Genomic DNA, 22,244 nt, shown 5'->3' with positions numbered 1-22,244 from the left:
TTTTCCTTAAAAACAATTAATTTTAATTTTTTTTTTGAATTTTTTTATTTCAATTCAGTCCTTTGTCCCGCCCGCAGTTTTGCTCTCGCATTCAGATATTCCGGATTGACGTACTGCTTGTCGTCATCGTTATTTTCCTGATTTTGAAGGCGGGCTTGTGCATGCTTTTGAGCTCGTTCCATTATCACACGATTGAGTTCACTTTTAAGGCCGTAGGTGGGTGAGGGAATCCAAGTAAATATTCTTTAAAAATATTGAAGACCTTAGATAGTATCCTTTAAAAAAATCCACATAAATATCCTTTCAAAATATGGAAGACCTAAGATAATATTCCTTTAAAACGACTGGGAAGACGACTGAGAAAATATTCTTTAAGAAATTTGCGCCTATGGATGACGTCTGAGAAAATATTTCTTAAAAAATTCACGCCTATGGAAGAGACTGAGAAAATATTCTTTAAAACATCCACACCTATGGAAGAGCCTGAGAAAATATTAAAAAAATCCACGCCTACACAGAAAAAATAATTCGTATATTTTATGAACGGTTTCTGCATTTTATGTATGTAATTCATAAAACTTTAAATACTCGTCTCTCTATCTTTCAGAGAGAGAGCTAAAAAAACAACTTTGGAGTTGTGCTTGGTCGTGGTGGGGACTTTTTATGGCACAGACACTATTTGTCGCTTTGATATATCTATTTTGATTTTATTTTCTTATTGTATTGTCCCGATTTGTCTTATTTTCTTGTTTTGCGCTTTTATAACAATACTATACAACTAAACTTTCAATTGAGTTTTGTTGCTCGTATCAACACTTTTTTGAAATATTGTATTTGACATTTATATCGAAATAATTTGGAAAATGCATATGCGAATTTTATAACACCAAGGCAAATGTCGCCAACAATGTCTGAAATAAATTGAATGCAAAACTAGCCAGAATCGAGAGTGGAAAGACCACGGTCTTAAACAAGAAAAACATTTACAAAACTAACACCCGCCAAGTGAGGGGGAGGGGGGATAGTTGTGATACTAATGATATGTTTACATTGTTTTTTGGACAAATGTTGGCTTTCTCATAATTATAAGAATTTTTTACTTCTATTCATAAATAGATAAATGGAAAAGATATCCTATGAATGCTGTTATGCAAATATTCATTAACATTTTTTTCTGATGACCCTGAGAAAATATTGTTTAAAAATCACCTGAAAAATGTACCCTGACCCTGAAAAATGAACCCTAAATTTTGCACAGTGCAGATATTAGAATTCATAAAGCCGTGTGTTAAGTTTTCTTCAAAACCTCGGCATTCACATAAACACATGAGGATAACACAAAATAGAAGTGGCAGGAGATAATGTTTGAAGAAGAATATAGCAACACTGAATACGCCAGAACCCCTTTCATTGCTTAAAATTCAACGAGACGTTGTTTCTAGACAACGGTAGATGGCAGCCCCTTCACGTAATACAGGCCACAGCAGACCAATAAAGAACTATGACTAATCTAGTAAGATGGCGATGTTTTATGAATATCCTATGCTCCCAAGAGAACTAACAGGAAAAAATATAACTTCGATCGATTTCATAAAACGACTGAGTTAGGTTTGGAATGACGTGCGCCATCTTTGCTTTAAATCGGTTCAAATTTAGATTTCGTCCGATATTATGTAAATGGCGATTAAATACACTAATACATTGAACAGGCCAATTGTACGACAGTTTGCATGGGCTAGTGTCTTGAGACTGGAATGAAGATCACATTTGTCTAGAACGACATTTTCCAAATGTGCTTCAAGTGGGTTCAAATTTTATTATTTTATGTTCATGATTTTTTCATCACCTCTTGTATATTCTCACTGTGGTTTAGGGTATTATATAGTCGGCTCAGTCCAGTCATTGTTTCAATCCACCATAAAGAGGAATGTATATTAAAGTTATCGTTCGAATTAAACGTCGATTTAGTGATGTTATGATATTCGGTATTTTGCGCACACTTTTCAAATGGCTGTAAAATGGTATTAGCGGTTCTCTTCTTTCTAACAAAAAACATTTATAATAGTAGACTATTTGAGGTAATTTGAGAAAAATGTTCAATCTAGTTGGACTTTATTTCAGATATAGATTTCTAATTTTTAACAGAAAATCAGCCAACCAAAAATAATCGGTCCACGTTTTGATGCCAAATTTTCGATATTTAGAATTTTTTCGGGTTCTCATTGGGTATCAAACCTGCCAAATTTTCGATATTCAGACATTTTTTCAACTAAGTACCTCTAATCGTATATTTCGGGTTCTCATTGGGTATCAAACCAAAATGTATAAATATCGATCGATCTTTGGGTATAGACCTCATATAAAGTGTCAGCTCCTTTAAGGGAACCACCCCCCAACCCCATTCTCGATTTTATTTCTTTTTTTATTTTCAATGGACTGGTAAATCAATACCGTAGGTTTGTAACTTTGCAGATATATATTCGTAGATTTAAAGAAAATGAAAAATAATTTACACATTTTTTTATTGTTTTGTTCTTGTTTTATTGGTTTAAAGACATGATAACTCCTCACTGCAACATCGGAATCCGAAAATTCCAACGGAGTTAGGAAGGCTCTCGTATTATTGACTTCGCTCAAAAATCAACAAAACGGCGGACCTTTGAAAATTTATTTTTGGAAAATAGCGATTTTTACCAAAAAACAAGCAACAAAATAAGGAGGATCTTGACCGATTGAATTTATCCTAGTTCATACGATAGCTATACACTCACAGAGAAACGTTTGAGAAGCCCTCATGCCGTCACTTGATGCTAGCACAATACATCGGCTATATCTTCAAAAGTTGGTGAGATTTTCACTTGAAATTTCATAGGGACTTCAATAATGTCCCTATGAAATTAGTGTATATTTCAATTAAGGGAACCCCACCCATTCTCGATTTTATTTTTTCAAGATTTTCAATGGGCTGGTAAATCAATACCAATGCTTGTTAAGGTTTGTAACTTTGCACATATATATTTGAAGATTTAAAAGAGAAGAAAAATAATTTACAAAAAAATTTTGTTATTGTTTTGTTGTTGTTTTTTGTAATTAAAGAAAAGTCCTTATTTTTGATGGCGGGCATGATAACTCCTCACTGCAACATCGGAATCCGAAAATTCCAACGGTGTTAGAAAGAGTACATGTCTGGCTCCCGTATGAACTAGGATTATTGACTTCGCTCTAAAATTAACAAAATGGTGGACCTTTGAAAAAATATTTTTGGAAAATCGCCGATTTTTTACCAAAAACCAAGTTAAAAAATAAGGAAGATCTTCACCGATTGGCTTTATCCTAGTTCATACGAGAGCTATACACTCCCAGAGAAACGTTGCAAAATTTGGAACCGATTGGATTATTAGTTTTTGAGTTATCGTGCCCGCGATTCGCAAAAAAATGTTTAGAGAAAAACGCGTTTAAAGTTTGAGAAGCCCTTCAGCCGTCACTTGATGCTGGCACAATAAATCGGCTATATCTTCAAGAGTTCTTGAGATTTTGACTTGAAATTTTGTAGAGACATTCTTTAATCAGAGTAGATTCGAATTATATCAACAAAAATTTTGACCCCGAGAATGGGGGGGGGTCCCCTTAAATCAAAATACAAATCCCCCTGGTATCTCCCCCACAAAAGCCAGGATTATTTGGTACTACATTCGATGTGCCATAGACTGAGGTATATGTGACACTTTTCGACACAGGCTCATATAATTGGATTTTAAATGAATTTTCCCACCGAAGTGCCTGTAGTTTGTTATTCAGAATTAATTGAAGGATTGATACATCTTTGCAGAAAATTAAAAATACCCCCCTGGGTTGCCAGATTCCGATACATAAAAAGCTTGACATTAAAAGCATACCCTGGGACTTTGAAAATACATATCGACGCCTCCGAACCATAGTATGCTAAGTCGACTTAGCATGTTTTAAAGTTCTTTACGTTTTTAGATACTGCGGTCCTTAATTTAAATTCTCTGAAATTTTGGTAATCATCGGCCAATCCAAACCAAAATTATAAGCAAAAATGTACTTAGCATGGCACGTAAGATTCAAGAAACTTCCATACTTTGAAAGCTTCTACTGAAAAACTCACTTTTCAGACTTAGCATACTATTCTTCGGAGGCGTCGATATGTGCAAAGTTACAAACCTTAACAAGCATTGGTATTCATATACCAGTCCATTTAAAATCTTAAAACAAAAAATCGAGAATGGGGGTCCCTTAAATGAAATATGAACAAAAGAATGGGTACGGGATTCATCCAGTCGAGATATCGATTTTGAATCAATATTTTTTTGGTTGTTTAAAACTCGTGGGTCATTCAAACACGTAGAACCAAACCGAGTTTTGTTTGTTCTACATAAAAATTAAATCCCAGGTTATTCTCAAATTTCCAATCTTCTGGAACTGAGAAAGTTTTTCTATGCCAGCAAATCTATTCTACAGAATCAAAAAGTTTTTCTAAAAAGTAAAAGCTAACTTAGAAAAAGTATTTTCTCTAGAAAAATTCAGAACTCTCGAGTTGGGGGGTTTCCAATTAAAAAATTCAATCCTCGAGAATTGAGATATTATTTTATAATAAAAATAATCTGTGATCAGTTAACTGGAATTTGTTGACATAAAATTTATTTTCAAACCAGTGAGCGGAGCAGTATAGTCGGACGGGGCCGACCATACGATACCCTACACAACTACCACGGAACTCAAATTGTCGTGGATGTTTATTTCGAGCCTGGGCAATATTTCGTGATATTTGCACCCTCTTGCCCGATTAGAGGTAAACAGCACCTCTTCCTCACACTGACATATTTTCCGAATATTACGAGTATTCAGTACAGCTATTGTCCAGATTCCCTTCACCGTGGGTTGTGTTGTGATGTTCGGCTTTCATTTGTGGTCTATAGATCGACTCGAAAATAACACCAAAAATTAAGTTTTCGCTCCACTTCATTCCAAAATTATTGTCTGATCATCACCGAAAATTATAGGCGTTATTCTTGACCATAACTGGAACCTCTTGGAACATTTCAAAGCGATCAGCGCTATAGTTCCGCTCTCTAGAGTGATAATGGCTTACTAAATAATATACGAATACGGAGATATCTGTAAATATTTAGGTGTAACTCCCACATCCGACCACATACAACAATATAATTGGTATTAATTTAAAGGTCAACGACTCCTCTTGGATATAATATAAACTTCTCGGGTCTATGTCCTTCAGGGGTAAATATATACGCTATATAATACAAATTTTGTAATTTTTCACACAAAAGTCAGGGTCCATTTGACCCGCTAAATATTGACCGATCTTTATAAAAACAGGCATGCTTATTCTTTGGCCCGATCCCCTTCTCCATGGAAAATTTCACGATGTTCGGGCCATTATTGCGGCCTCTGGAGCGACCAGAAAAACCGACAAAAATTTAGTATTTGGTCCATTTCATCCCCTAAATATTAACCGATCTTTTCCAAAAACAATAGGGGTCTTCATTGGCCAGAACCCAACCTACATGCAAAATTTCGTGAAGATTGGTCCATAACTGTGGCCTGTATCGTGTTTACAAATTATAATGGACAGGCGGACGGACGGACACACATGTCTCTATCGACTCAGCTAGTCGAGATATGACGATCGGTATACTTAAAGGTGGGTCTATGAGCAATATTTCGCGGCGTTACAAACATTTGGGGCTGCACAAAGCTATAATACCCTGACAACATAGTTGTGTAGGGTATAAATACTTAGGTTTAATACCAAATGTGAATGCTCGACTTTTGAATAATAGAATTATAGTACGTTTACATTTAACCGGATTTCGTTAACCCAGTGGGTTTCAATTGTCAATTCCTTTGCATATATGTCAAATAAATCCTCATAAAGTAGGTTAACCTGGTGAAAAAGTTCTAGTGTACATGCCGTTTTAAATTTCTCAATAAGTTTTAATTTATAAATTACGTGTTTTCGGAAGAATTCAAAATATTTCAAAATTTCCACTAACCACAATCAATCAGCCATTTTCAATTTTTTTCAAATATTCTGTTATTTTTTATTTTTTTGTACTTACATTTTTGTATTAAATTTTAATTCTCGATGCAGCTGTTTGCGATCCGTTGACGTCAGACAGGGATTTATTAATTTCTTTGGTAATATCAGGCCATTGGCGTCTGTTTGTACTCCCGGTGGTGGAGGTGGTGGTGGCGTTGGCATCATCATTGTGGCTAATTTCTCTTTGATATCACAACCGTTTCCAAGCTCGTCAACTTCGATTCTGCTATGATTTTTAAAATCGCCACTTGCTAAACCGTCGACAATGTCTATCGGCGCTGATGATGTTGATGTCGAAGATGCCGATGCTGATGATGTCTGTTGGTCACAATCTGCAAAAAAGAAAAGAAACCGATCAGTAAAAAAAGAACGAAATACGATACAAACAATAGATGGTTAACAGAGGCAGACAACAAAAAAAGAGGGGGAAAAACATTATCAGAATTGAAAAAATAAATCAGTCAGTCAGTTACAGAAGATAAGCCATACGAAAGAAAAACAAACAGATATATTTTTTATAAATATAATAATATTTTTTTTGTCGAAATGTGCTTAACCCGCTCTGTATACAAAATATAGAACTGGATAATTTATGGCAAATGATCGTTTCGTAGAATTCCCAATAGAAAAAAAAATAAAAAAAAAAACTGTAAATAAAGACAACATCCCATGTGGAGATCAATGGCATTTTGATGTGCGAAGACGACTCTGAAGCCATTGGCTAGAACGTAACGATGGATGCTATGAATGGACTCGATGACTTAGTATTGACTTCAGCCAGTCAATAACGGAAATTTTGAAAACAAGTCAATAGAATCATTTATTATATTTATAACCATCTAATATGCCAAACATTTCTTGTTATCTAAATGATTTATGGCTGCATTAAGGAACGGTATTAAGAAGGTGGTTAATGAAATTCAGATAAAGTGGCTTAGGAATAGAGCAACACTTTTACAGAAGTAAATCATTGATGAAAAATGATCTACAACAAATTTTTAAATTTAAAAATATTTTTTGAAGGCCTTACAAGAGGCATGAATTTTTATACCCTACACAACTAGGTTGTCGGGATATTATAGCTTTGCGCAGCCCCGAAAGTTTGTAACGCAGCGAAATATTAGTCCTAGACCCACCTTTAAGCATACCGATCATCATATCTCGACTAGCTGAATCGATCTAGACATGTGTGTACGTCCGTCCGTCTGTCCATTATAATTTGTAAACACGATACAGGCCACAGTTATGGACCAATCTTCACGAAATTTTGCATGTAGGAAGGGTTCTGGCCAATAAAGACCCCTATTGGTAAATATCGGTTAATATTTAGGGGATGAAATGGGCAAAACTTTATTTTTGTCTGATTCTCTGGTCGCTCCAGAGGCCGCAATTATTGTCCGAACATCGCGAAATTTTACATTGAGAAGGGGATCGAGCCAAGGAATAAGCATGCATGTTTTCATAAAGATCGGTCAATATTTAGCGGGTCAAATGGACCCTGACTTTTGTGTGAAAATGACAAAATATTTATTCTATAGCGTATATATTTACTCCTGAAGGACATAGACCCGAGAAGTTGATAGTATATCCAAGAGGAGTGGTTAGCCTTTAAATTGATGCCAAATATATTGTCGTATGTACTCGGATGTGGGAGTTACACGTAAATATTTTCAGGAGCTTACATATTCCGATATTACCACACTAGAGGGTGGAAATATAGCGCTGATCGCCTTGAAATGTTCCATGAGGTTTCAGCCTTGGTCGAGAACAAGACAAGAAGTGGACCGAATACATAATTTGTGTTTTTATACCCCTCACCACTCTGTCTGTCCGTCCGTCTGTCTGTCCATGTTAAATTGTAAACAAAGTACAGGTCGCATTTATAATCCAAATTGGATGAAATTTGACATAGGTCACTTATTCGGCCCAAGGACGAACCCTATTGAAATTGGGAAAAATCGGTTCAGATTTAGATATAGTTCCTATATATATTTTTGTCCGATTTAAGGTAAATGGGGCACCAAAGTCCCTATATATCTTTCGATTTGCACGAAATTTGGTACAGCGTAATGAATTAGGTCTAGACTGATGTGTGCTAAGTTTCGTAAAAATCGGTTCAGATTTAGATATAGCTCCCATATATATTTTCGTCCGAATTAAGGTAAATGGTGCACCAAAGTCCCTAAATATCCTTCGATTTGCACGAAATTTGGCACGGGGTATTGAATTAAGCCTGGAATGATGTGTGCAAAGTTTCGTAAAAATCGATTTAGATTTAGATATAGCTCCCATATATATATATATATATATATATATATATATATTCGTCCGATTTAAGGTAAATTGTGCACCAAAGTGTCTAAATATATTTCGATATGCACGAAATTTGGCACGGTGTACTGAATTATGTCTAGAATGATGTATGCTAAGTTTCGTGAGAATCGGTTCAAATTTAGATAAAGCTTACGTATATAGTTTCGCCCGATTTTAGGTAAATAGTCCACTAAAGTCCCTGGAAATCCTTTGATTTGCACAAGATTTGGCATAGCGTACTGAATTATGTCTAGAATGATGTATGCTAAGTTTCGTGAGAATCGGTTCAGATTTAGATATAGCTTCCATATATAGTTTCACCCGATTTTAGGTAAATAGTCCACTAAAGTCCCTGGAAATCCTTTGATTTGCACGAGTTTTGGCATAGCGTACTGAATTATGTCTAGAATGATGTCTGCAAAGTTTTGTGAGAATCGGTTCAGATTTAGATTTAGCTCCCATATATAGTTTCGCCCGATTTTAGGTAAATAGTCCACTAAACTCCCTGAAAGTCCTTTGATTTGCACGAAATTTTGCATAGGGTACTGAATCAATTCTAGAATGATGTGTGCAAAGTTTCGTGAAAATAAATATTAGTTATATTCGGAAAATATGTCAGTGTAAGGAAGTGATCCCCTTGACCTCTAATCGGACAAGAGTGTGCAACTATCACGAAATATTGCCCAGGGTCGGAATAAAAAAAAATCGGCAGAAAGTTAGAGTTCCGTGGTAGTTGTGTAGGGTATCGTATGGTCAGCCCGTCCGACTATACTGCTCTGCTCACTGGTTTCTATCAACAGGAGTGGATTTTTTTTAAATATTTTTGAAGAACTATAAACTAGCGTGGATTTTTAAAATATCGGTGGTAGAATATTTATTTATTTACATTTTACAGTTTGAAATGGTAGTGAACTTCCATATGCCTTTTCAAATTTTTACAAATTACCCACATTTCGAATCACTTCCCAATAACATAAAATTCAAATTACCATAATCTGGTGACAGGGAAGTAATGAAAAGCCCCACCTCTATCCCTCCACTTTTGTTAATCGCTTTCAATATATGTACGAAATTATTTAAAACACTTAATCATGATTAAGATTATTGTCGTAATATTACATTGGATATTATCGTTGTTGCTGTTGTTGTCGTCGTTATTGTAATTGTTATTGGAGAGTATTAATTCGGCTACTGTAATTCCTCGGCATTTTTCTTTTGAATGACTCCGCAGCTGATTTACGATTATTATCTGGGCTGTACCCAGTCATCCTCCGTCTTATTGAAAGTGAAATTAACAGAGAAGTACCCGCAGCCGCAGCAACCACAGCATTCAACTGCCTGTGTGTATGTCTGCCTGTCAATCAATGAGATACCATCAGCTAAAGTTTTTAAGAGGAAGGAAATGTTCATTTCGATGTTGTTGTTGTTGCGGCTGCTCTTTTCTGCTTTAATGATGGAAAATTATGTGGTAATTGATCGCACGCTAGTCAGACTGTGTTTCCATGGAAATCTGTGTAGATTGTGTAAAAATGTGATAAACAGGGAAAATATTTAACAAAATCCACCTTTAAAATTTTTTTTTCAAAAAATCTACCTTTAATTTTTTTTAAACCACGCTTGTTGATAGACCTTTAAAAATATTTTTTAAAATTACGCCTCTTGTAAACCTTAACTTATATCTCATTCCCAATTTTCTATAGAGAAAAAATGTCCACTGACATTTTTTCTCTGGAAAAATATTCACCACTGGCATTTTTCTATAGAAAAATGTTCACCACTGACATTTTTCTATAGAAAAATATTCATCACGGACATTTTTCTATAGAAAAATATTCACCGCTTTTTCTATAGGATAATATTTATCACTGATATTTTTCTATAGAAAAATATTCACCAATCACAGTTTACTATAAAAAATATTTACCTCAGACATTTTTCTGTAGAAAAATATTCACCACTGACATTTTTCTATAGAAAAATATTCACCACTGATGTTTTTCCATAGAAAAAAATACACCACGGACATTTTTTCTATAGAAAAATATTCACCACGGACATTTTTCTATAGAAAAATATTCACCGATCACAGTTTACTATAAAAAATATTTACCTCAGACATTTTTTCTATAGAAAAATATTCACCACGCCCTTTTTGCTATAGACAAATATTCTATAGGAAAACTGACATTTTTCTCTAGAAAAATATTCACCACTGACATTTTTCTATAGAAAAATATTCACCACTGACATTTTTCTGTAGAAAAATATTCACCACTCACAGTTTACTATAAAAAATATTTACCTCAGACATTTTTACTATAGAAACATATTCACCACAGACATTTTTCTATAGAAAAATATTCAGCACTGACATTTTTCTATAGAAAAATATTCAGCACTGACATTTTTCTATAGAAAAATATTCAGCACTGACATTTTTCTATAGAATAATATTCACCACTGACATTTTCCATAGAAAAATATTCACCACTGACATTTTTCTATAGAAAAGTGTTCACCACTGACATTTTTCTATAGAAAAATATTCATCACGGACATTTTTCTATAGAAAAATATTCACCGCTTTTTCTATAGGATAATATATTTTAATGATATTTTTCTATAGAAAAATATTCACCAATCACAGTTTACTATAAAAAATATTTACCTCAGACATTTTTCTGTAGAAAAATATTCACCACTGACATTTTTCTATAGAAAAATATTCACCACTGATGTTTTTCCATAGAAAAAAATACACCACGGACATTTTTTCTATAGAAAAGTATTCACCACGGACATTTTTCTATAGAAAAGTATTCACCGATCACACTTACTATAAAAAATATTTACCTCAGACATTTTTTCTATAGAAAAATATTCACCACGGACATTTTTCTATAGAAAAATATTCACCACGCCCTTTTTGCTATAGACAAATATTCTATAGGAAAACTGACATTTTTCTCTAGAAAAATATTCACCACTGACATTTTTCTATAGAAAAATATTCACCACTGACATTTTTCTGTAGAAAAATATTCACCACTCACAGTTTACTATAAAAAATATTTACCTCAGACATTTTTACTATAGAAACATATTCACCACAGACATTTTTCTATAGAAAAATATTCAGCCCTGACATTTTTCTATAGGAAAATATTCACCACTGACATTTTTCTATAGGAAAAATTTTCACCACGGACATTTTTTTTAGAAAAATATGTATATCATTGACATTTTTGTATAGAAAGCTATATTTCTTCAAAAACATATTTCTAGTATTTTTCTTTCCCAAACCAAGGGAAAGTAACTCTGAAAAGTAGAACATCAAAGTGAAAATTTCACCGAAGAAAAAAATCGTGTTTTACGCTTTTCATTTCCACTTTGATTGGCATGAAACGACAATAGGCCTCTATAATTTTATTTCAATTTTCTTTTTCTACAACTACAAAGGGCGAATGTCTCCCATAGCCTATGTCTGCCTGCATGCATGCATACCAGCATGTCTGGTGACTTTTGATCCCTTCTCAAATAGGGGGAAAAAGTGAAAAAATGCGAAGCAAAGAAAGCATGTCTCCCTGCCAGTTCACTTTGTAAATTCAATTAAACCCAACAAATTAAGGTTAGTTTAAATAATTTTACAAAGAAAATGAAAACTTCTATGGACTTCTTCTTCTAAAGCCAAAGCCATCCATCCAGCCAGCCAGCCATGCATTGCCCCACTCAAAACAAGACATTAATTTGCTTTACAAGCAGGGCAATCGCTCATGCTTACATCGGTCGTCCGTCAAGTCACCCAAAGCTGGCCGTTCGTCTCAATGAAGTTAAAGTTGTCGACACAGAAACCAAACCAAAAACCTCCCAGAAGAACTCCAACAACAACTTTTGTCCAATGATCTTTGAATGCCTCTGTCATGTCTGTCGTCGCCTTGCTTGTTTCGGTTGTTTCTTTTAATAACTCGAAGAATGTTTATTGTGTTACAACAACAACAAGAGAGGTTATTATGTCAATTTTCGTAGTCGTCAACGTTGTGTGGCGGAATAGCTAACTGGCTGGCTCACTGACCGGTTGCCAGTGTGACCATCGTTTGAATTAGTTGTGTTTTTTCGACTTATTTGTATGGTGCTGTTTCTTCGGATGCTGGACTTACTTTTTAATGGTCATACAAAAAAGAGGAGGCAAAAAAACAACAACAAATTTCTCTAAAAACTTGCCAAAGAATGACACAAAAACCAGAAAATAGTCACTTTCTTCAATTTTTTTTGAGAGGTGTACAAAACTACGCCATTATATTCTTTCACTTCTTCAGAGGCTGGATGAGTAATAGACTGTTCCAGTACTTATTTAAAATAAATTATTTTTCTGACAAAATATCGGTGGTGAATATTTTTCTATAGAAAAATATCGGTGGTGCATATTTTTCTATAGAAAAATATCGGTGGTGAATATTTTTCTATAGAAATATATCGGTGGTGAATATTTTTCTATAGAAAATTATCGGTGGTGAATATTTTTCTAAAGAAAATGATCGGTGGTGAATATTTTTCTTTAGAAATATATCGGTGGTGATTATTTTTCTTTAGAAATATATCGGTGGTGAATATTTTTCTCTAGAAAAATATCGGTGGTAAACATTTTTTTCTCCAAAAAATAGGTGGTGAATGTTTTTCTATAGAAAAATATAGGTGGTGAATATTTTTCTATAGAAAATATGGGTGGTAAATATTTTTCTATAGAAGGTCTCCAAAAATATGGTTTAAAAATTCAACGCCTTATATGGTTAAAAAAATCAACGCCTTATAGAAAGTCTCCAAAAATATGGTTTAAAAAATCCACGCCTTAGAGAAGGTCTCCAAAAATTGTTGTTTAAAAAATCCACATCTTATAGAAGGTCTCCAAAAATATGGTTTAAAAATCCACGCCTTATAGAAGGTCTCCAAAAATTGTTGTTTAAAAAATCCACATCTTATAGAAGGTCTCCAAAAATATGGTTTAAGAAATCCACGCCTTATAGAAGGTCTCCAAAAATTGTTGTTTAAAAAATCCACATCTTATAGAAGGTCTCCAAAAATATGGTTTAAAAAATCCACGCCTTATAGAAGGTCTCCCAAAAATATTCTTTTAAAAATCCACGCCTTATAGAAGGTCTCCAAAAAATATTCTTTACAAAATCCACGCCTTATAGAAGGTCTCCAAAAAATATTCTTTAAAAAATCCACGCCTTATAGAAGGTCTCCAAAAAATATTCTTAAAAAATCCACGCCTTATAGATGGTCTCCAAAAATATGGTTTAAAAAATCCACGCCTTATAGAAGGTCTCCAAAAATTATTCTTTAAAAAATCCTCGCCTTATAGAAGGTCTCCAAAAATTGTGGTTTAAAAAATCCACGCCTTATGGAAGGTCTCCACAAATATTTTTTATAAAATCCATGCCATCTGTAAATAATTTTCTCCCGCATCAGTCCTTATATTTCTTGTTTTGCAAAAAAATATTATTTTGGCCATATTTTGCATTTCGTTTTCTTACTTGTTTTCAGCTTCTTTTTTTTTTTTGTTGCTTTGTTAATTCAGAAAAATATATTTTTTGTTTTGTTTTTGTAAATAAACTTCATTTTCAGTTCTTCCCTAGTTTTTGAGTATTGTGATTGCTGTTGTTGTTTTTTCAGGCTAAATTGTCATATTAACCCAAATTCTTATTTCTATTTATGTAGCGCGCTTTTGGCTTACACTTAGCCGCTTCCTCCTCATCTGAAGTTCTTTTGTGGGGCCCCTATTCATCCATCCATTCATTCAGTTAGTCAGCTAGTCTGTCAGTCATCTTCTCGGCTAATGGTGATGATGACGCCGACGACTATTAACTGTGGTTTTTGGTCGTTAACTTATGAAAACGATATAACCAACAAAACGACAACAACAAAAAATGAAATAAAATCCCAACAAAAAATATCATTTAAATGGTGTGTAGACTTAAAGACGTCTTCCAACGTCCACAACAATTTAAATAAAAATGTGGAATTGTATCCGTTTTGTAATTCATTTCATGGTTTCTTTAATTTATTTACAACATGTTTGCCGCCGGTTCTGGTTCTATGGTTTGTAGGAATTACAACCGGCGAACAACATCTGATGATTGGCTCAAGTAAATTGGCTTTAAACAACGCACACACAATAACCCACCATAGGGAAGGCAACATGAAATTGGGTCAGTTCTGTAAGGCAAAAGGATTTTTATGGTTGTTGTGGGGCAGAAAAGGGGAAAAAGAGAACAGAAAAAAATACAACAATATAACCGACAAGTTAATCTTTAATTTACATAATTGGTTTAATTGTGAAATTATTTAACAGCATGAAGAAAAATAAAAACAACAGAGAAAAAAAGACAAAAATTGGCTTCCCTGTCAATTGAGAAACCATATAAAAAGGGTACGATTACAAAAAGTATTGATTTTTCTAAATTAATTCTTATTAAAAGGGGGCTATTAAAAAGCTCAGAGGTCTAAAATAGGATTATGTTGTTAATTTAGTTAAATAATAATTATTAGTGAAGATTTTTCCCCAAAGACTAGAAACGAATATTTTTCCAAAGGCTCATTTCTAAAGGCCTGAAAGGCGTGGATTTTTTAAACGAATATTTTTTCAAAGACCATCGACCATAAGACGTGGATTTTTTAAACGAATATTTTTTCCAAAGACCCATAAGGCGTGGATTTTTTAAACGAATATTTTTTCCAAAGACCCATAAGGCGTGGATTTTTTAAACGAATATTTTTTCCAAAGACCCATAAGGCGTGGATTTTTTAAACGAATATTTTTTCCAAAGACCCATAAGGCGTGGATTTTTTAAACGAATATTTTTTCCAAAGACCCATAAGGCGTGGATTTTTTAAACGAATATTTTTTCCAAAGACCCATAAGGCGTGGATTTTTTAAACGAATATTTTTTCCAAAGACCCATAAGGCGTGGATTTTTTAAACGAATATTTTTTCCAAAGACCCATAAGGCGTGGATTTTTTAAACGAATATTTTTTCCAAAAACCCATAAGGCGTGGATTTTTTAAACGAATATTTTTTCCAAAGACCCATAAGGCGTGGATTTTTTTTCCAAATACAATCGACCATAAGGCGTGGATTTTTTAAACGAATATTTTTCCAAATACAATCGACCATAAGGCGTGGATTTTTTAAACGAATATTTTTCCAAATACAATCGACCATAAGGCGTGGATTTTTTAAACGAATATTTTTCCAAATACAATCGACCATAAGGCGTGGATTTTTTAAACGAATATTTTTCCAAATACAATCGACCATAAGGCGTGGATTTTTTAAACGAATATTTTTCCAAATACAATCGACCATAAGGCGTGGATTTTTTAAACGAATATTTTTCCAAATACAATCGACCATAAGGCGTGGATTTTTTAAACGAATATTTTTCCAAATACAATCGACCATAAGGCGTGGATTTTTTAAACGAATATTTTTCCAAATACAATCGACCATAAGGCGTGGATTTTTTAAACGAATATTTTTCCAAATACAATCGACCATAAGGCGTGGATTTTTTAAACGAATATTTTTCCAAATACAATCGACCATAAGGCGTGGATTTTTTAAACGAATATTTTTCCAAATACAATCGACCATAAGGCGTGGATTTTTTAAACGAATATTTTTCCAAATACAATCGACCATAAGGCGTGGATTTTTTAAACGAATATTTTTCCAAATACAATCGACCATAAGGCGTGGATTTTTTAAACGAATATTTTTCCAAATACAATCGACCATAAGGCGTGGATTTTTTAAACGAATATTTTTTCAAAGACCATCGACCATAAGGCGTGGATTTTTTAAACGAATATTTTTTCAAAGACCATCGACCATAAGGCGTGGATTTTTTAAACGAATAGTTTTCCAAAGACCATTCGTGGATTTTTTTAAACGAATATTCTCTATGATCCATCAATGTTTTTTCACCTGGATTGAATTTTAAAATTAAACGTGAAATTTCACGAATAATAAAACGATAATCTTCTGACATTTAAAATGCGTATAAGTAACGACAACACTGATACGCAACCAGATCACAAAGAAAAACTATTTTTAAAAGTGTTTTTGAGGGTCTAAAAAAAGTTAAGGGGTGACGTAGGGGATGATAGATACCAAAAAACGGCTCTGATTGGCGAAGTCCAGGCTTATCTTGGACCCTCTTTCATCTCAATTGTGGATATTGATCTCCCCGTGGTGTCACATGGGGTAGCTATTTTCATCACCCGTTGAAATAGTGAGCTAATATGTGCCGCGAATTCACCCATAAGAACTATAAAAAAATGAGTTGAGGCGTCGGGTTAGTTGCCCACCCTCGGAAAACCCAACCTACTATGAAAAAGCAAAGAAAAAGAAAACCAAACCCCCCTAATGTTGACGACCCCCGCAAACGTATAAAGGACCACGATCTGCGAATCTGCACTTGGAATGTTCGCACGTTGTACAGAAGAGGCGCAGTTTTCGCTTTGACGGATGTACTCAAGAAGTATAAAGCTGATATTATTGCCTTACAGGAAATGCCATGGAAAGGGACTGGCATAAGTAAGACTGGCTGCGGATTTATGATTAACAGAAGAATTAAAGACCTCGTCTCCAGATTCTCTCTAGTAGATGAGCGAATTGCTATAATCCGCATAAAAGCGAAGTCTACATCAGTCTTATTTGCGCCCATTCTCCGACCGACGACAAAGATGAGCAGGCCAAAGACATATTTTATGAGCCCCTAGAAACATCATATGATTGGTGCCCTTGCCATGACATTAAAATTCTTCTAGGAGGTTTTAATGCAAAAATCGGAAGGGAAAACATTTTTGGGCCCACCGTCGGGAAATTCAGCCTTCATGAAGAAACATCCGACAACGATATGAGGTTGATTGACTTCGCGGCAGCAAAAAACATGGTAGTTAGCAGCATCAGATTCAAGCATCTCGATATACACAAGGCCACCTGGATTTCTCCTGATCAAGCAACGAGAAACCAAATTGATTATGTTGTGATAGACGCAAGACATTCATCCAGTGTATTAAACGTTCGATCGATCCGAGGAGCGAATACTCGTTTTAATGTTGGACCAGGTGCGATCTAACACAACACGCAAACTCGACGTCGAAAAGCTGCAAATAGTGACGGTGAAGAAGATACCCCAGAACCAATAAGAGATGATGGTACAGAGTGTATACCACCTAACCAAGATGAGGTCATAAAAGCAATTAATCGGCTCAAGAATAATAAAGCAGCAGGAACCGATGGGTTACCACCCAAAACTATAGAGGAATTGGTCTTCTTCTCATCGCATATAAAGTGCTATCTAGTGTGCTGGGTGTACGATTGAAGCAAATGGTCAATGACATAATTGGCCCATACCAATGTGGCTTCAGACCTGGCAAATCCACCATTGACCAGATTTTCACTCAGCGCCATCCGCAATCCTGGAAAAGACCCACGAAAAACACATCGACACATACCATCTATTCGTCGACTATAAAGACGCATTGGACAGCCCTATCCGTTCAGAGGTGTTTAAAGCCATGTCTACGTTCGGCATTCCTTCAAAATTAATAAGGCTATGCAGGATAACGAGGATTCAGACAATGTGATAGTTTGTCGTGTGAACATAAATGACACCAGAGAACACATGTTACTCGCCAACGCCGATGACATCGACATAATGGGTCGAACATTGCGAGCGGTAACAGCCACAGCCAAAAAAAAAAAAAACACACCCTGGATAGAGTCCTTGAAACCCTTCAAAAACCCTTAATGGATCCTTAAAAACCCCTTAATGGATCCTTAAAAAATCCATGGATCCTTAAAATAATATTTGAGAAATCCACGACTTGGTTTATGGGTCCTTAAAAATAATTTTTAAAAAATCTACGCCTTGGTTTATGGGTCTTTCAAAATAATTTTTAAAAAATCCACGCCATGGTTGATGGGTCCTTAAAATAATTTTTAAAAAATCCACGCCATGGTTGATGGGTCCTTAAAAATAATTTTTACAAAATCCACGCCATGGTTGATGGGTCCTTAAAAATAATTTTTACAAAATCCACGCCATGGTTGATGGGTCTTTCAAAATAATTATTAAAATATCCACGCCATCGTTGATGGGTCCTTAAAAATAATTTTTAAAAAATCCACGCCTTGGTTTATGGGTCCTTAAAAATAATTTTTAAAAAATCCACGCCTTGGTTGATGGGTCCTTAAAAATAATTTTCAAAAAATCCACGCCTTGGTTGATGGGTCCATAAAAAATAATTTTTACAAAATCCACGCCATGGTTGATGGGTCCTTAAAAATAATTTTTACAAAATCCACGCCATGGTTGATGGGTCTTTCAAAATAATTATTAAAATATCCACGCCATCGTTGATGGGTCCTTAAAAATAATTTTTAAAAAATCCACGCCTTGGTTTATGGGTCCTTAAAAATAATTTTTAAAAAATCCACGCCTTGGTTGATGGGTCCTTAAAAATAATTTTCAAAAAATCCACGCCTTGGTTGATGGGTCCATAAAAAATAATTTTTAAAAAATCCACGCCTTGGTTGATGGGTCCTTAAAAAATAATTTTTAAAAAATCCACGCTTTGATTGATGGGTCCTTAAAAATAATTTTCAAAAAATCCACGCATTGGTTGATGGGTCCTTAAAAATAATTTTCAAAAAATCCACGCCTTGGTTGATGGGTCCTTAAAAATAATTTTTAAAAAATCCACGCCTTGGTTGATGGGTCCTTAAAAATAATTTTCAAAAAATCCAAGCCTTGGTTGATGGGTCCTTAAAAAAAAAAATTAAAAAATCCACACCTTGGTTGATAGGTCCTTAAAAAAATTTAAAAAATCCACACCTTGGTTGATGGGTCCTTAAAAATAATTTTTAAAAAATCTACGCATTGGTTGATGGGTCCTTAAAATAATTTTCAAAAAATCCACGCCTTGGTTGATGGGTTCTTAAAAATAATTTTCAAAAAATCCACGCCGTGGTTGATGGGTCCTTAAAAATAATTTTCAAAAAATCCAAGCCTTGGTTGATGGGTCCTTAAAAATAATTTTTAAAAAATCCACGCCTTGATTGACGGGTCCTTAAAAATAATTTTTAAATAATCCACGCCTTGGTTGATGGGTCCTTAAAAATAATTTTTAAAAAATGCACGCCTTGGTTGATGGATCCTTAAAAATTTTTTTTTAAGAAATCCACACCTTGGTTGATAGGTTGTTAAAAATAATTTTTAAAAAATCCACGCCTTGATTGACGGGTCCTTAAAAATAATTTTTAAATAATCCACGCCTTGGTTGATGGGTCCTTAAAAATAATTTTCAAAAAATCCCAGCCTTGGTTGATTGGTCCTTTAAATATTTTTTAAAAAATCCACGCCTTTGTTGATGGGTCCTTAAAAATATTTTTTAAAAAATCCACGCCTTGATGGGTCCTTAAAAATATTTTTTAAAAACTCCACGCCTTGATGGGTCCTTAAAAATAATTTTTAAAAAATCCACGCCTTGATGGGTCCTTAAAAATATTTTTTAAAAACTCCACGCCTTGATGGGTCCTTAAAAATAATTTTTAAAAAATCCACGCCTTGATGGGTCCTTAAAAATAATCCACGCCTTGGTTAGGGAGCCTTAAAAATAATTTTTAAAAAATCCACGGCTTGTAGATTTGCTCTGATTTTCATTTGTTTACCCTGGAATATTGATTTTTTGTTGTAACAATCGATTTCCTTTTATTGTCCTTCAAATCTCTACACACAATCCTTGGAAATCTGCAGCATATGCAGATGACATTTGACCTTTACATCATTGCCAACATCCTAAGCTGCACAGAGCAAGGTTGAAGGTTAAGTATGGCATTGGCACAAGTCCATACAGACCATTATTCTTCTTCAAAATCTCAAGATATTGATATTTCAAAATAAATTTAAAAAAATCGAAATTCACATTTAACTCACTTTCAAACATTCTGATGCGACTCCGTATATCCGTTGGTATACCTGCTGCTGTACGATTCGTCATTTTTGCTTTCGAAGTTTTGCCACCAAAAATAAAAAACTGAAAACTTCACAATGCAAATGAAATCAAAAGCGAGTTTTTCGATTTTATTGACCAATAATCTTCCGCAAAATATTGAAATATTGAACGCAAATGATGCAGAGACGAATCGAAACCGCTGTTAACACGTCCGATCAATTACCGACACTAAATTAGATTGCTGGGGGTTTTCACTTGTTTTTAATTGAATTTGAAAACAAAAGAGGCAACTCGTCAGAACAGAAATGTTCGAAAAAGCGATTCAGTTTACGAAAAATCAATTGCAACAACAACAATAACACAAACAACAAACGACCAGCCGGACGCGTGAACACAACACAAACATCAGCAGCAACAAGAACAAAAATTTATTGAACAAAAGCCGAACAAAAATTGAAAAAAAAATTACAACAACAACCACAATCAGCTGTGTTGCAATTGTTGTGGGTCGTCGTCGATTGTTGTTGTTGTTTTCACAATTTTGGAAAAACTGGTGTTTTCCGTTGCCGTTTTGTTTTATTTCTATTCTTGGCCTTATAAAGATTTATATTTTTCCATTTGTTAAAATGCAAAAAAAAATGAAAAAAACACCAAAACACTTAGGCCCGCACTTAACACAGATTTTGAAATTTTTGTTTGAAATTCTAACGCCGTTTTTTTCACTTTTTTTTTGTATGGCGATTTGGAAGCACAGCTATTTTAAAATTCGGCTCAAAAGAAACTCAAGTGTGGTTTTTATTGTTGTCGATTATTCCGGATGCAACAACATCAAAAATTCTTATAACGACGACAAGAACTTTGGGCCTCCGTGTGGCCAAAATTGCAAAAATTTGCACACATCTGCGTGATTCGTGTCACTGAGGCGTATGGAAATACTAACAGCCAGTCAGCCACTCGGCCTGGCTGTTTGTTCTGCTAAGGAATGTTGAAAGTGCAACCAAATAACCAAAAAATGTAGATGTGGAAGAATTCAAACAGCAACAACAAAAATAGCTACGGCTACGACAATGGCAGCTAAAAGCTGCAATATGCCTCCACCATCACCTCTCAACGGTAAAGTCACGTCTAACTATGTGGATGCCAAGCGGCATGCGCCAGGTATGCAAACAGGGGTTCGGATATGGAAAATGGATTTTTAAAAATTATATTTACCGACGCAAACCAAGGCGTGCATTATAAAAAAATGTTTAAGGATCCCCAAGGCAAAGCTTGGCTTTTCTAAAATTTATTTTTAAGGACCAAACACAAGGCGTGGACTTTGTTAGAAATTATTTTTAAGGCTCTCTTACCAAGGCGTGGGGACAGTTTGTGTTACCTGGTCCCACCTGGGGTAGCTATTTTCATCACCCGATGAAATAGTGAGCTAATATGTGCCGGGAGTTCACCCATAAGAACTATAAAAAATGGGTTGAAGCGTCGGGTTAGTCCCCCCACACTCGGAAAACCGAACCTACTACGAACAAGTGAAAAAGCGTTAAGTTCGGCCAGGCCGAATTTTTTATACCCTCCACTATAGATATACTAAAAGGTAGTTGAAATGAAAATGTAGGGAAAATACCAAAAAGTGGACCTATACCGACATTTCTACAACACGATTATGTAAACCATAATGTGAACCATGTTCCACAAAATAATGATTTCATCCAACCTGTGCCTATCTTATTATTCTTCCAAACTTAGTTCAGGTTCGAAAATGTGGACTATCGGTCCACTCCCTCTGATACCTCCCATACAGGTGCTAGGCCTAAATGCGGGTTATAG

At 34.6% G+C, this 22,244-nt stretch overlaps 1 protein-coding gene across 1 annotated transcript; it reads right to left on the bottom strand.

Moving 5' to 3' along the window:
• Positions 1-7: 7 nt before the first annotated feature.
• LOC133329261 (protein FAM107B-like) lies at positions 8-20,468 on the bottom strand. Its single transcript, XM_061537753.1, has 4 exons — positions 20,405-20,468; positions 6,104-6,417; positions 3,773-3,780; positions 8-243 (listed from the first exon to the last, which is right to left on the bottom strand). Exons 1-4 carry the CDS (start codon positions 20,466-20,468, stop codon positions 45-47), a joined length of 585 nt encoding a protein of 194 aa, XP_061393737.1. The 3' UTR covers positions 8-44.
• Between the last annotated feature and the right edge of the window lie 1,776 nt (positions 20,469-22,244).

The sequence above is a fragment of the Musca vetustissima genome, unplaced genomic scaffold (genome assembly GCF_032173495.1).
Source record: "Musca vetustissima isolate MV318-11 ecotype Yass unplaced genomic scaffold, APGP_CSIRO_Mvet_v1 utg14541, whole genome shotgun sequence".
NCBI lineage: Eukaryota > Metazoa > Arthropoda > Insecta > Diptera > Muscidae > Musca > Musca vetustissima.
Note: the sequence above shows the minus strand (reverse complement) of the source record. Positions and strands in the feature narration are given on the sequence as shown.

Coding starts and splice junctions, on each gene's coding strand:
- LOC133329261 (XM_061537753.1), bottom strand. CDS start 20,468: ATGACGAATCGTACAGCAGCAGGTATACCAACGGATATACGGAGTCGC. Junction 6,418..20,404: donor TCGCATCAGAATGTTTGAAA/GTGAGTTAAATG, acceptor TCTTTTTTGCAG/ATTGTGACCAACAGACATCA.